A 13,605-nucleotide genomic window follows, 5' to 3' on the forward strand; every position below is an offset into this window, starting at 1 on the left:
GGTATTTGATTACCTGTGCGATTTTTACTTTTTGCGCTATAAACAAAAAAACAGCGTTTATTTTGAAAAAATAACAATATTTTTCACATTTTTTTATATGAAATTCCCCCCCCAAAAAAATGTAGAAATCAAATTTTTTTAAAATTTTTGGCCAATTTGTTTTCGGCTACCTATGTTTGGTAAAAAAAATCACGATAAGCGTATTTTGATTGGTTTGCGCAAAAGTTATTGCGTTTACTAACTACGGGAAAGATTTCTGTCATTTTTGGTGTTTTTTTTTTTAACGTGTAATGGCGGCGATCTGTGATTTTTTTTGCGGGACTGCGACATTGCGGCGGACAGATCGGACCCTTGACTGACATTTTTGACACTTTTGGGGGTACCAGTGACATTACTGCAGTAATCAGTGCTATATATATGCACTGTTACTGTAAAAATTACACTGGCAGTGAAGGGGTTAATTTTATTGGAGAGGGAGGGGTTAATGTATGCCTGGTGCTTACTGACGTGTGGGGGGGGAGGTGACTTTGTGAGACAGGGACAGATCGGATGTCCAGCCGCTGCACCTCCCCTGGCCCGACTCCCGCTGTGAATGAAAACAGCGGGAGCGCGCCTCCGGCGGCGCGCGAGCGCCGCCTACAGGGGGAGGAGTCCAGCGACGTAGGTCTACGTCGCTGGACGGGATCGTGGCAAAGTGCCGCAGTAGCCTCCATGTGAGCGGAGGTAAAGTGGTTAACCTTCAGTAATTCTTATAGTGCTAAAAACATTCATAATTTTACTTAAAGTGATTGTAAATTCTCTTTTTTTTTTTTTAAATAACAAACATGTTATACTTGCTTCTTCTGTTGTAGTGGATTTGCACAGAGCAGCCGGGATCCTCCTCTTCTCGGGTCCCTTTTTTGGGATCCTGGCCCCTCCCTCCTGTTGAGTGCCCCCACAGCAAGCAGGTTGCCATGGGGCACCCGAGCCAAGTCACAGCTCCCTGCGTACATTCAAACATGGAGCTGCAGCCCGGCCCTGCCCCTTCTCTTTCATGATTGGCTGACTGACTTTGATTGACAGCAGCAAGAGCCAATCAGGAGGGAGAGTCTCAGACGGCCAAGACACTCATGGCCATTGATGTGTCCCTTGTGCCAGTGGCTGCGGTCTTAGATCCCTTAGACCCTCTGCTCCCTTCATCCCTCAAAATCCCCACAGCTGTAATTTCCGGTGCTGCATGAGTAAATACAGCAAGTAGGCCTGTTATAAGCACTTGTCAAGAGTGCTAACTATGCCACCCCTTCTTCATTTATAGAAGCAGACTATAGCTTCAATCAACGAAAAGCACTCTATGAATGAAAGAGGCAGACGTTTCTTTCATCTACACGTCCTCTATTCATAGAGCACTATTCATTCATTAATGGAGGATCGGGGCAGAAAGGGGGAGCATAGCTGGTACACTTGGCAAGTGCTAATGAAAGGTCCATAGCCATGTTAACCCCTGCAGCCTTGGAAGATTACCGCTTCAGGGGTATGGGGGTGAGGAGAAAATGATGGAAGATTTCAATTAAGAGGGCAGCCACAAGCACAAGGGATACTTTTCATTGAATGTATGTACTGTTCCTTGTGCCAATTAAAAAAAAATGTTTAACTAAACTTAGACTTTAAGCGATTACCATAACGAGGTCTTGTCTGAAAAACATTTTATTTGACACAGTGGATTACAGAGTAACCATAATGTATATGAAAAACCCAAACAATTAAATCTTCTCATTTGCTTGGTTTTAAATTGTTAGATATTCAATGTACCTGTTTGATCCTGCCAGAGATCCGGTAAGCTTTCAATTTTGTGTGCACTCTGTAGTGTTATTAGTTCTGCTTTATTAAACAGATTTAAAGCGATATTAAACCCCAAAACAAAAATGTATTATATTGCAGCTTACCAATCCAGATCTGGTGGCTGCATTTGCTTTCTTTTTTAGGCTGTTTTTCTTTATTTCACCTGGTGATCCAGCTAGTAGTACACTTACTATCTTAGGTTGAGACCACTGTGGATAAAGTAGTAAAGCAGACACTTTTGTACAGCAGCAGTGTCAGTCTGGGGAGAGTGTTCGAATAGCAGATGGACTTGACAAATTAACCACTTGAAGACCAGTCATTTTCTGGCACTTTTTGTTTACATGTGAAAATCTTTTTTTTTTTGCTAGAAAAGTACTTAACTATATAACCCAATTGTTTTGTAAAATATAAAAGATGATGTCACAGCGAGTAAATAGATACCAAACATGTCATGCTTTAAAATTGCGCACAGATAACATGTTTTTTTTTAATTATTCATTGTTTTTTATTTTTACAGCGTTGAAATTTTTTTTTCATCACTTTTATATTGCTGTCACAAGGAATGTAAGCATCCTTGTGACAGCAATAGGCATGTGACAGGTACGCTTTATGGAGGGATCAGGGTTCAATAGGAAACCCAAATCCCTCAAGTGTCGAGATCTGTGCCTCGTGCTCAGCCCTGGGGGCCGTGCATTAACAAGATCACGTTGGTACAGTGTTGCATGACTGTGTAATTGACATTCAAAGTGTGAGAGCACTGAAAGTTGAAAATTGGCCTGGGGAGGAAGGAGATAAACATGTCTGGTATTGAGGTGGTCAAAGTAAGTTGGAAAATAACTGACTTCCTGGCTGGATCACCAAATGAAAATAAAAGAAAAAGTCCTAAAAAGAGAGAACAGTCACCATATCGAAGTATTGGCAAGTTGCAGTTTAATACATTTTTGTTTTGGGTTTAATACCGCTTTAAGTGCTAAAGTGTGTGTAAACCTTAAAGTGTTACTAAACCCACAACAGTAAAATCAGTCTGTATATGCAGTAAAGCATGCTTGTTATACTCACTGTGGAACCTAAGGGGTTAATTCTCTGCATTGTTTAAAAAGCTGTTTAATCATGTCTCTTCTGATACTCACCTTCTTCCTGTTTCCCCAACTCATCTTTGGATAGTGCAGAGGGTAGGGGACAAGCTGCACATGCTCAGTTTGGTGTGTATTGCTAGAGAGTTTTTTTTTTTCTTGGGAGAGTGCATGTGATCAGCAAAGGGCCAAACAGTAGAAAACATGTCTAAGGACTGGTAAGCTGGTAAGTGTACCGATGGCACACGCTTCCCATGCTGAAAGCATTAAAATGTTACTAAACCCACAACAGTAAAATCATCCTGTATATGCAGTAAAGCATGTTCGCTATACTCAATTTAAATGTAAATATTGCTCGGGCGATGGTGTCAAGATGGACAGTAGCCGACATCCCTAATATAGACTTGGAAGAAAAGAGATTCCCCGGGGACGGGACTTTAATGGCAACTGTCCAACAGCGCAATAAAAAAGTGTATGCATAGATCTAAAAATATATATAGGTTTATTGTAAATAAACAGGTTAGAAATATAATATACAAAATTAGATATAGAAAATACAAAAATTGCATGAAAGAGAGCATGAAATAAAAATGCGTTACTGTTGAAACATGCAAGGCGAGAACATGAGAGGATTTCCCAAAATTTGACTGACGCGTTTCGGATGGAACCCTTTATCCAAAGGTCCATTGGGATACAATTCACTCGCCAAGTTTCCAGATGGAAGCAACCGCATAGAAAAATTCTGCCACAGTTCAAAGGATCTGCAGCATTAAGTAGAAGCGCATCAGTCAGGGGAAGGCAAAAAAGCCAAAAAGGAAGGGGGAGTAAGGAGGCCAGCAACAAATTGACCTTGTAGACGTCGTATTTCAAGTTTGTTTGATGATATTATTGTGTTTAGGTCCTCCGTGACCTATCCCGCGAGGATCCCGATATGGCAAGTTGCAGGTATAAGAAAAATATCCAGATATAAGGGGAGGCCATGAGGAATGGTAGGACTGTAAGCTGCTGGAACTTGTGTGCCCTTCCCCCGCCGCGCCGACAGTTGCCATTAAAGTCCCGACCCCAGGGAAATATCTTTTCTTCCAAGTTATACTGAATTTGGAACCAAAGGGGTTAATCCTCAAAATTGTGTAAAAAGGCCGTTTGCTCCTGTCTTCTCTGATCCTCCCCTTCTTTTACTGTCCCCAATCCATCTGCTAACAGTACAGAGCCTTGGAAGCACTGTTTGCTGAGTTTTTTTTTTGGGGGGGGGGAAGGGTGCATGTGATCAGCACAGGGCCAAGCAGCACTGTCTAGACAGAAGGTCAGGGGTTAGGCAGCCTCTTAGGACAGTCAGAGGAGAATAAAAACTCCTACAAGCCTCAACCAGTGCTCGGCTGGACACCAATAGAAGTCATAAGACAGCTATACTGCAGTTTAGCATATTTAGCAGTTCATATTTACTAAAATAATTGCATTTCCATGTCTGTTTACTGTGGGAGACTAGATATAGTGAATATAGGGTCCTGGGTTTAGGAACACTTTAAGCATCAGAATTAACCAATTCAACTTTGGTATGTCCCCATGTGCAAATCGCCACCTACCTTCAAAATAGCCCAGTGTTCTGCTGGATTATGTTGCCAACTTCGGCTAACCCCGGCATTCCACACAATAATAAGTCCAGAGCTGTCTCCTGAAAACATATGCAGCCCTAAAATACAGCAGGTACAGCTGAAAACATTGCTTTATGAGGATGCAAGAATTCTGGCGATTCATTACAACAAGATATTAACAATGTATATATGATCCACCCAGCACATCATGTACTGTGGTTTTCAAGTGCTTTATATTATGTTAACAACGACATGGGTACTGCAGAACTCTTCGTAGTCAAAATGTAATAATCATCAAAAGCCCAAGAACAGAAGTTTGTGTGAATGACATTTACAATACAGCACCCGATTTACTAAAACTGGATCAGTTAATGCATAAACATTTCTGCAATAGATATGCTCCCATGGTAATCTGTTTTAATGAAAATGTATATGACAATTCGTGTTACCACATACTAATTTACCTATCGTTTTATTTTTTAACAATTAAGGGAAATATGAGCTACCAATAGTGGGGGCCCTATGACTATGTACTATATCAGCACCAGATATTTTTTTTTCTATTTTTGCAGTTACAAAGTTAGCCTCTGCCCCATTACTCAAGCAGTAGTGACTTATGCACACAAGTCATGAAGGCTGGTATTTCCTAGGCCAAAAAAGAAAAGAGCATGCACCCCTCTACAATGCTAAAATCAGCTTGTGTAACCTTTGCATCAGGTGGGTGCTTTGAAAGGGGTCCCCTAAAAAGGTTCACTCTTTCAAAAGGATTATACATATATAACTGGATTTTTGTCTTACCGTAAATCCTTTTCTCTGAGGTTCACTGACGGACACAGCTCCATGTCTTCAGACCATTGGGCTTTATGCTGCTCTCTCTTCAGGAGTAGGACTAGGCAGAAACCTTTTTGGTTACGCCCCTGGGGCAGTCCCAGAGGATATACAGTGCATTGCGAAAGTATTCGGGCCCCTTGAACTTTTTGACCTTTTGAACATTTCAGGCTTCAAAGATATAAAACTGTAATTTTTTGTGAAGAATCAACAACAAGTGGGACACAATCATGAAGTGGAACAAAATTTATTGGATATTTCAAACTTTTTTAACAAATAAAAATCTGAAAAATTGGGCGTGCAAAATTATTCAGCCCCTTTACTTTCAGTGCAGCAAACTCTCTCCAGAAGTTCAGTGAGGATCTCTGAATGATCCAATGTTGACCTAAATGACTAATGATGATAAATAGAATCCACCTGTGTGTAATCAAGTCTCCGTATAAATGCACCTGCACTGTGATAGTCTCAGAGGTCCGTTTTAAGGCGCATCATGAAGAACAAGGAACACACCAGGCAGGTCAGAGATACTGTTGTGGAGAAGTTTAAAGCCGGATTTGGATACAAAAAGATTTCCCAAGCTTTAAACATCCCAAGGAGCACTTTGCAAGCGATAATATTGAAATGGAAGGAGTATCAGACCACTGCAAATCTACGAAGACCTGGCCATCCCTCTAAACTTTCAGCTCATACAAGGAGAAGACTGATCAGAGATGCAGCCAAGAGGCCCATGATCACTCTGGATGAACTGCAGAGATCTACAGCTGAGGTGGGAGACTCTGTCCATAGGACAACAATCAGTCGTATACTGCACAAATCTGGCCTTTATGGAAGAGTGGCAAGAAGAAAGCCATTTCTTAAAGATATCCATAAAAAGTGTCGTTTAAAGTTTGCCACAAGCCACCTGAGAGACACACCAAACATGTGGAAGAAGGTGCTCTGGTCAGATGGAAACAAAATCAAACTTTTTGGCAACAATGCAAAATGTTATGTTTGGCGTAAAAGCAACACAGCTCATCACCCTGAACACCATCCCCACTGTCAAACATGGTGGTGGCAGCATCATGGTTTGGGCCTGCTTTTCTTCAGCAGGGACAGGGAAGATGGTTAAAATTGATGGGAAGATGGATGGAGCCAAATACAGGACCATTCTGGAAGAAAACCTGATGGAGTCTGCAAAAGACCTGAGACTGGGACGGAGATTTGTCTTCCAACAAGACAATGACCCAAAACATAAAGCAAAATCTACAATGGAATGGTTCACAAATAAACATATCCAGGCGTTAGAATGGCCAAGTCAAAGTCCAGACCTGAATCCAATCGAGAATCTGTAGAAAGAACTGAAAACTGCTGTTCACAAACACTCTCCATCCAACCTCACTGAGCTCGAGCTGTTTTGCAAGGAGGAATGGGCAAAAATTTCAGTCTCTCGATGTGCAAAACTGATAGAGACATACCCCAATCGACTTACAGCTGTAATCGCAGCAAAAGATGGTGCTACAAAGTATTAACTTAAGGGGGCTGAATAATTTTGCACGCCCAATTTTTCAGTTTTTTTATTTGTTAAAAAAGTTTGAAATATCCAATAAATTTCGTTCCACTTCATGATTGTGTCCCACTTGTTGTTGATTCTTCACAAAAAATTACAGTTTTATATCTTTATGTTTGAAGCCTGAAATGTGGCAAAAGGTCGAAAAGTTCAAGGGGGCCGAATACTTTCGCAATGCACTGTACTATCACTTCCTATACATATAAAACATATAACACAACCCAACAGAGGGGCAGGTGCTGTGTCCGTCAGTGAACCTTAGAGAAAAGGATTTTACGGTAGGACAAAAATCCAATTTTCTCTTTCGTTCACTGATGGACACAGCTCCCTGTCTTTAGATCATTGGGATGTCCCAAAGCAGTGTCAATATGAGGGGTGGGAAAAAACACAGCAATGTGCAGAATTCCCAACAGGGCTAAACATGGCCAACCCGGTAAAACAGGAGCTCAACCACTAACAGGAGCTCACCACCAGGAAAAAATGACACCCTCAAGAAGCTGAAGCCTCTGCAACCGCAGCCTGCAAAACTTTGTGGCCAAGCGCTGTATCCGAAGATGCAAGTACATCCACCTTATAAAACTTTGTAAATGTGTGTACAGACGACCACGTAGCTGCCTTGCACACCTGAACCACTGATGCCTGATGACGGAAGGCTCAGGAGGCACTAAGCGCCCTCATAGAATGCGCTTTGACAGGGAAAGGAGGAACCTGACCCTAATGGAATAGGCCTGCACCACCGTCTGCCTGATCCACTTGGAAATGGTCGCAGCAGACGCGGCCTGCCCCTTATGAGGTCCATCCGTAAGAACAAAGATTCGGATTTTCGAATCGGTTCAGTCACCACCAGGTAAATTCAAATCACCCTTACCACATCCAAAGAATGTAACACAATATCCTCATTCAAATTAAACCCCGAGACAACCTTAGGAAAGAACGCCTGACAGGGTCGCAACACCACTTTGTCCCTATGAATCACCAGGTAAGGTGACCGAGAGGACAACGCAGCCAACTTCGACACCCAATGTGTGGAAGTAATAGTTACCAAGAAAGCCACCTTCTGTGACAGTGAGCAGAGGAAGTTCTCGAATATTTACAAAGGGAGGTTTTTGAAGCACCGACCGTCCCAAATTGAGATCCCACTGAGGCACCAGGGATCACACCGGAGGAGCCAGATGGCGAACTCTCTGCACAATAGTGTGAACCAAGGAATTCACCGCCAACGGCTTTTGGAAAAATATCACCAAGGCTGAAACATGGCCCTTGATGGTGCCCAGAACCAAAACGTTGATCTACATCTAATTGTAGAAACTCCAACAGGCGATACACAGAAAAGGAGCAGGGAGAAACCCCCCCCCGAGACTCACACAAAGTAATGTATGCCTTCCAAACTATGATAAACCTTCCTAGAAGTAGATTTCCTAGCTTTTAACAATGTAGGAATCACAGACTCCGACAGCCCTCTGTCCTTCAGCACCTGGCTTTCAATAGCCACGCCGTTAAAGCCAGCGATCATAAAGCAGGATGGAAGATTGGTCCCTGAGATAGAAGATCTTCCCTTAGAGGAAGTTTCCAAAGGATGTCTGCTACCAGCCTTACCAGACCTGTGTACCAAGACCAGCGAGGCCAGTCTGGTGCTACCAGAATGACTGGAATCCCTTCTACCTCGATTCTGCATAGCAGTCTTGGCAGAAGTTGGTTTGGAGGAAAGGCGTAAGTCAGGCGATACTGACCCCCAAGGGACCACCAGGGCATCTGCGGCGTCGGCCAGAAGATCCTGAGACCTTGACACAAACCTCTGCAACTTCCTGTTGAGAGGGGAGGCCAGCAGGTCCACATGGGGGGTCCCCCACCGAAGACACAGTTGATGAAATACCTCTGGGTGCAGAGACCATTCTCCCGGATCCAACGTCTGTCGACTGAGATGGTAATTTTTCTACCCCCAGAAAGTGCACAGCAGAGAGGGCTGGAACATATCGTTCTGCCCACCTCAAGATACCGGCCACTTCTCAGGCAGCCAGGGCATTTTTTGTGCCCTCTTGATGATTGACATATGCCACAGCCATGGCACTGTCTGATTGCATCCGCACAGGTCTTCCCTGCAGACGATTCGTCCATTGAGACAGAAAGCCTGATCGCCCGGATTTCCAGGATGTTGATCGGCAGCCTGGACTCCTCCCGAGTCCAGACACCTTGGCCCGAACAAACTCCCAAGACACCTTCCCATCCGGACAGACTGGCATCCGTGGTGATTACAGTCCAATACAGGGGAAGAAAGGATTTTCCCAGACGCAGGGCTGGGGAGCAGAGCCACCATAGAAGAGACTCCCTTGAATCCCGACTCAACAGGATCAGATTGTCCAATGACAGCGGATCCTTATTCCATTTGGTCAGAATCTCTCTTTGCAGTGGTCTGGTGTGGAACTGTGCAAACGGAACTCAAAAGGGGAAACCATCAGACCCAGCACTTGCATGCAAGTCCTGAGTGATGATTGGACAACAGGAGCCGAACCGCATCCTGTAGCTTCAGAAGTTTTGTCTGAGGAAGAAACACCCGGGCTGACCCTGAGCGCAGCGTCAGACCAAAGTAGTCCAGCTTGGTGGATGGAGTCAGTGCCTATTTCTGAAAATTCAGTGTCCATCCAAACTCCTGCAGAGTTTGCACCGTAATGTCCAAGTTGGCTTCTAGAGCCAAGGAAGTCCCTGCACGCAGAAGCAGATGGTCCAGGTAACCCAGTACCGCGATCCCCTTCTGTCATAGCAAGGCCAACACTGGGGCCAAAACCTTTGTGAACACCCGAGGAGCTGAGGCGAGACCAAAAGGTAACTCCACTAATTGATAGTGCTCCTAACTCACGGCAAAACGAAGAAAACACTGATGCCCACAAATATTGGAATATGAAGGTAAGCGTCCTTGAGTTTGATAAAAGCCAAAAGATCTCTTTGATGAAGGAAAGCTACTACCGTGCGGATGGACTCCATCCGAAATTTCTGAACCCACACAAAGTGGTTCAGAGCCTTGGTATCCAAGATCGGATGAACCTTGCCTTCCTTCCTGGGAAGTGTAAACCAGTTTGAATAAAAAAACCTTGAAAACATTCTGACCCTGGAACTGGCACAATAACTCCTTGTGCTAACAGGTCCTACACTGCTCTGTAGAGGCCCTGTAGCCACTCGTGAGACAGGCGTAAGTTGGAAGGAAAGAACCTTGCCTGAGGCAAGGACCGAAACTCAATCTTGTAACCGAACCGAATCAACCTGTGGACCCATTTGTCCTGAATGAGCAAAGTCCACAGATCCAGAAAAAGACTAATACGTCCCCCCACCCCAGATGCGGGTGAGGGCGCCCCTTCAGGCTGATGAAGGCTTCTCTGCAGAACCAGAAGTGCCCACTTTGGACTTACCATTCCAGGGTCTCTTGGAGCCTCCCGCAAAGTGACGGGTGGATCTCGAACCCTTTTCCTGCGATCCAGACGGACGAAAGGGCCACTTGAGAGCCGAGAAGAAAGGACAACGTTTACGACAAGGTTCCTTGCCCCTAGCAAACTGGGAATTAATGTTCTCTTACCTCCAGTAAGACCCTTTATGGTCTCTTCCATAGAGGCACCGAACAAACGGTCACCTATCAATTAGCACCTTTTTAGAAGCAAGTACTTCAACCATATCATGCAGGGAAGGATCACCGCCATCACAGATACCCTGCCGACCAAGGGGGCCGCATGCCTGCCGACCTAAGGATGCATCACAAATATACTGTAACCCCTGGATCAACGAATCTGCCAGCTCAGGAGGGTGTTGTCTCCCTTCCAGATCCTGGAGTAAAATCTTAGCCCATTCCGTTAAGGTCTGAGATACCAAGATGATGGCAAACACCGGACTGAAAACTGAACCAGCCACGGTGAAAAGGCACCGGACCAGAGCCTCAGCTCTCTTGTCCACGGGGTCCTTAAAAGACAGAGAATTCTCCACCGGCAAAAGTGTGGCCTTATTTAGCCTGGAAACCTGAGAGTCCACCGATGTTGGAACTATTAGTTTCTTCAGAAGGGACTCCTCAAAGGATATCTCCTAGCTTAGGTATTCCAACCACCTGTTTTGGGAAGCCCCATTGGCTAGTGACAATGTAGTCAAAATAAGCAGGAAAGGGAAACACCTTTGTCACCTTGGAAGATTTTCTGGTGCCAAACTGCACCGGAGTCACCGACTCAGCATCAGCTGAGCCCTCCAACTTTAAAGTTTCCAGCACTGACACAATTAGGGCCTCCACCACCGCTTTTTCATGCGTGGCTGCGGGGGAGGAGGATTTATCCTCACTATTAGAGCACTCAGCGTGCGTGGACGCAGGCCCAGTGGGCTGAATTTCGTCCACGGCGGCCAGATCCACCTCAGAATCTGAGGAAGCAGAGGATACAGGTGAAGGCGGGGGGCGCTTTTTGCTCGGCCTCCTTTGCAGGGCCATATCTATTTTGGATACTAGTGACTGCAGGGCTGCCGTCATGGCCGCAGCTTCCAGGAGTGGGTCAGGTGGTGATACGCGCTCCAGAGGCTCCATGGTCAACAAAGTGTTAATAGGAGCAGCGCTGTGCACAAACTAGAAAAACAATAATTTTTTTGTTTGCAAAAAAAACAGGGGACCCCCCCGCTGGGGCACCACAAGAATCAGCGCAGAATATAGCAGAGGATCGTGTACCCCCAGAGACTCATCACCCGAGTTGGAGAGCGCCAAACAGTCTGCCACACTGCGATGGAAAGAGAAAGAAGAAGAAGTACCGACACTGACACTAGAGGCCCCCACAGCACATCGCCACACACAGACTGAAAATGGCAGCTGTTAATCTCTATGGGAAATCCAAAAACATGGCCGCTGGACTACACAAACATGGCCGCCGAAGCCAGAATACAGAAGCCCCCCTACCCAAATGCACCCATGCCTCCCAAAAGGGGTTAAGCGGGGACAGGGAGCAAGAGAGGGCACCTATGCAGGGGGGAACCCGCTGTGGAGAAGGGGTAAAGATATGAGAGGGAGGAAGGACACAGGAGGGGGCTTACCATCCCCAGGGAGGGCCCAGGACCACCCCAGCAATTCCGTAAGAAAGGAGGGGGACACTACTCACCATTCCACAGCACAAGGTGGGCGCCACTCCCAGAAATCCACCGCACCACCTTGGAATGGGGTGCTGCAGCCTGAGGTACACTGCAACTGGGAAGTCCATAAGGATCTAGAATATCCAGTGTGTCATCCAGTCCGGCTGTTGACTGTAGTTCACACAGGGACAAAATAATAAAGAAAAAGTTAAAAATTCCATTTAAAAATTAAATAATGCCAGGACAGCAGATCCCAGCAGAGAGCCAGGTCCTTACTCCTGACTAGGCAGAAAAAACTGGAATCCTATAGTAGGAAGTTATTGGTATACCCTCTGGGACTGCTCCAGGGGCGTAACCACAAAGGTTTCCGCCTAGTCCTAAACCTGAAGAGAGAGAAGCATAAAGCCCAATGGTCTGAAGACATTGAGCTGTGTTCATCAGTGAACGAAAGAGAAAGTCTGTTTGCCAACTGGTCAAGAAAAGCTCTTTGACCCATTACTTATTTTATTATTATTTTTTTTTATTTTTTTTTTTAGAAGAAGACACTTCTGTTCTCAGAGTTAACAGTAGGCTCCCTACGGTGTTGATAATACAATTTTAAATGAAGTACTTGATATCACTATGATCTTACTTGGAGTAAAACAGGAAACCCTGCTGCATTCCTCCATGTTAGTGTACCTTCCTACGCCTTAATAGTTTTGTAAAAAAAACACATGTTGTATTTTGCAAAACTTATAATGCATCAGCAAAAAGTAAATATCAAACTGAAGGGAAAGGGAAATATATAGGAAAAACATTGCAGTAAAAAATTTGTAACGATCTATGTGAATAACAAATAAGAATTAAAGCACAAAGATGAATAAATAAATCCTTATCAATACATACACAGAACAGCTTGTAATGGACAATAATATATGTATTGGTGAATAATTGTTATGTAACTTAAGCAACTCTATACTTTCGAGTTGACTTTAAATACAAGCATTGTGAGAAATATCTACCATTGTTACCTTTTGTGCACATACTGATCCCAAAGTCAGAATCTGGCAGTGCTGCAAAAGCCAAAATCAACATAACCCAGAAGGAACAAGGTTTAATGAACATGACCTAGGGTTATTCTACTCCATATGTAAATATGGGCATCTGTCTGATGTAAGCTAAACTATAATTTATAATCTTGTCTTCTATGTACCCATGAGTAAGTGCCTGGGGAACAGAGAGGCTTTATAAAAGATACTTTGTTATGATAATAGTAAACTTTTGTCACTCGCCAGAAGGGCATTACATGCATGTAATTTACTTTTCCAAACTATCAGATGATTTCTAAAGCCCAAGTTCCCCTTTTACACATATTCTTGTTCCAAAGTTGCTGTATGTTCCTATAGCCGTATTTATTCATTCTGTTTCCCTCATTTTAATTTTTCTTTGCTTCACTGTTCAATTCTGATTACTTCAACTGTTTAAATTCTCCCAAATTGGTAACTATAAGGACCACCATGTGTGCAGTAAAATGACTGCTGGGATCACACTGATACAAAACGAGCATAGATATACTATGATAATTACAGATAATGTAGCTGACTGCAGCCTCTGAAGAGAAGTTGTGAACACAGGGAAGTCTCAAGAACATTTTTTATGTTTAGCTAAACCCGCTTCAATACATTAACCA

At 44.1% G+C, this 13,605-nt stretch overlaps 1 protein-coding gene across 1 annotated transcript in view; it reads right to left on the reverse strand.

Moving 5' to 3' along the window:
• The window catches only part of AHI1 (Abelson helper integration site 1), a gene marked incomplete at its 5' end in the record, with an annotated part of 647,577 nt that overhangs the window by 385,695 nt on the left and 248,277 nt on the right, over positions 1-13,605 (reverse strand). Inside the window, 1 exon segment of the mRNA XM_082249437.1 lies at positions 4,475-4,581. Within this exon segment, the coding sequence (XP_082105563.1) occupies positions 4,475-4,581 (107 nt within the window).

Source organism: Pelophylax lessonae (assembly GCF_965119305.1).
Source record: "Pelophylax lessonae genome assembly, chromosome: 3".
Taxonomy (NCBI): Eukaryota; Metazoa; Chordata; class Amphibia; order Anura; family Ranidae; genus Pelophylax; species Pelophylax lessonae.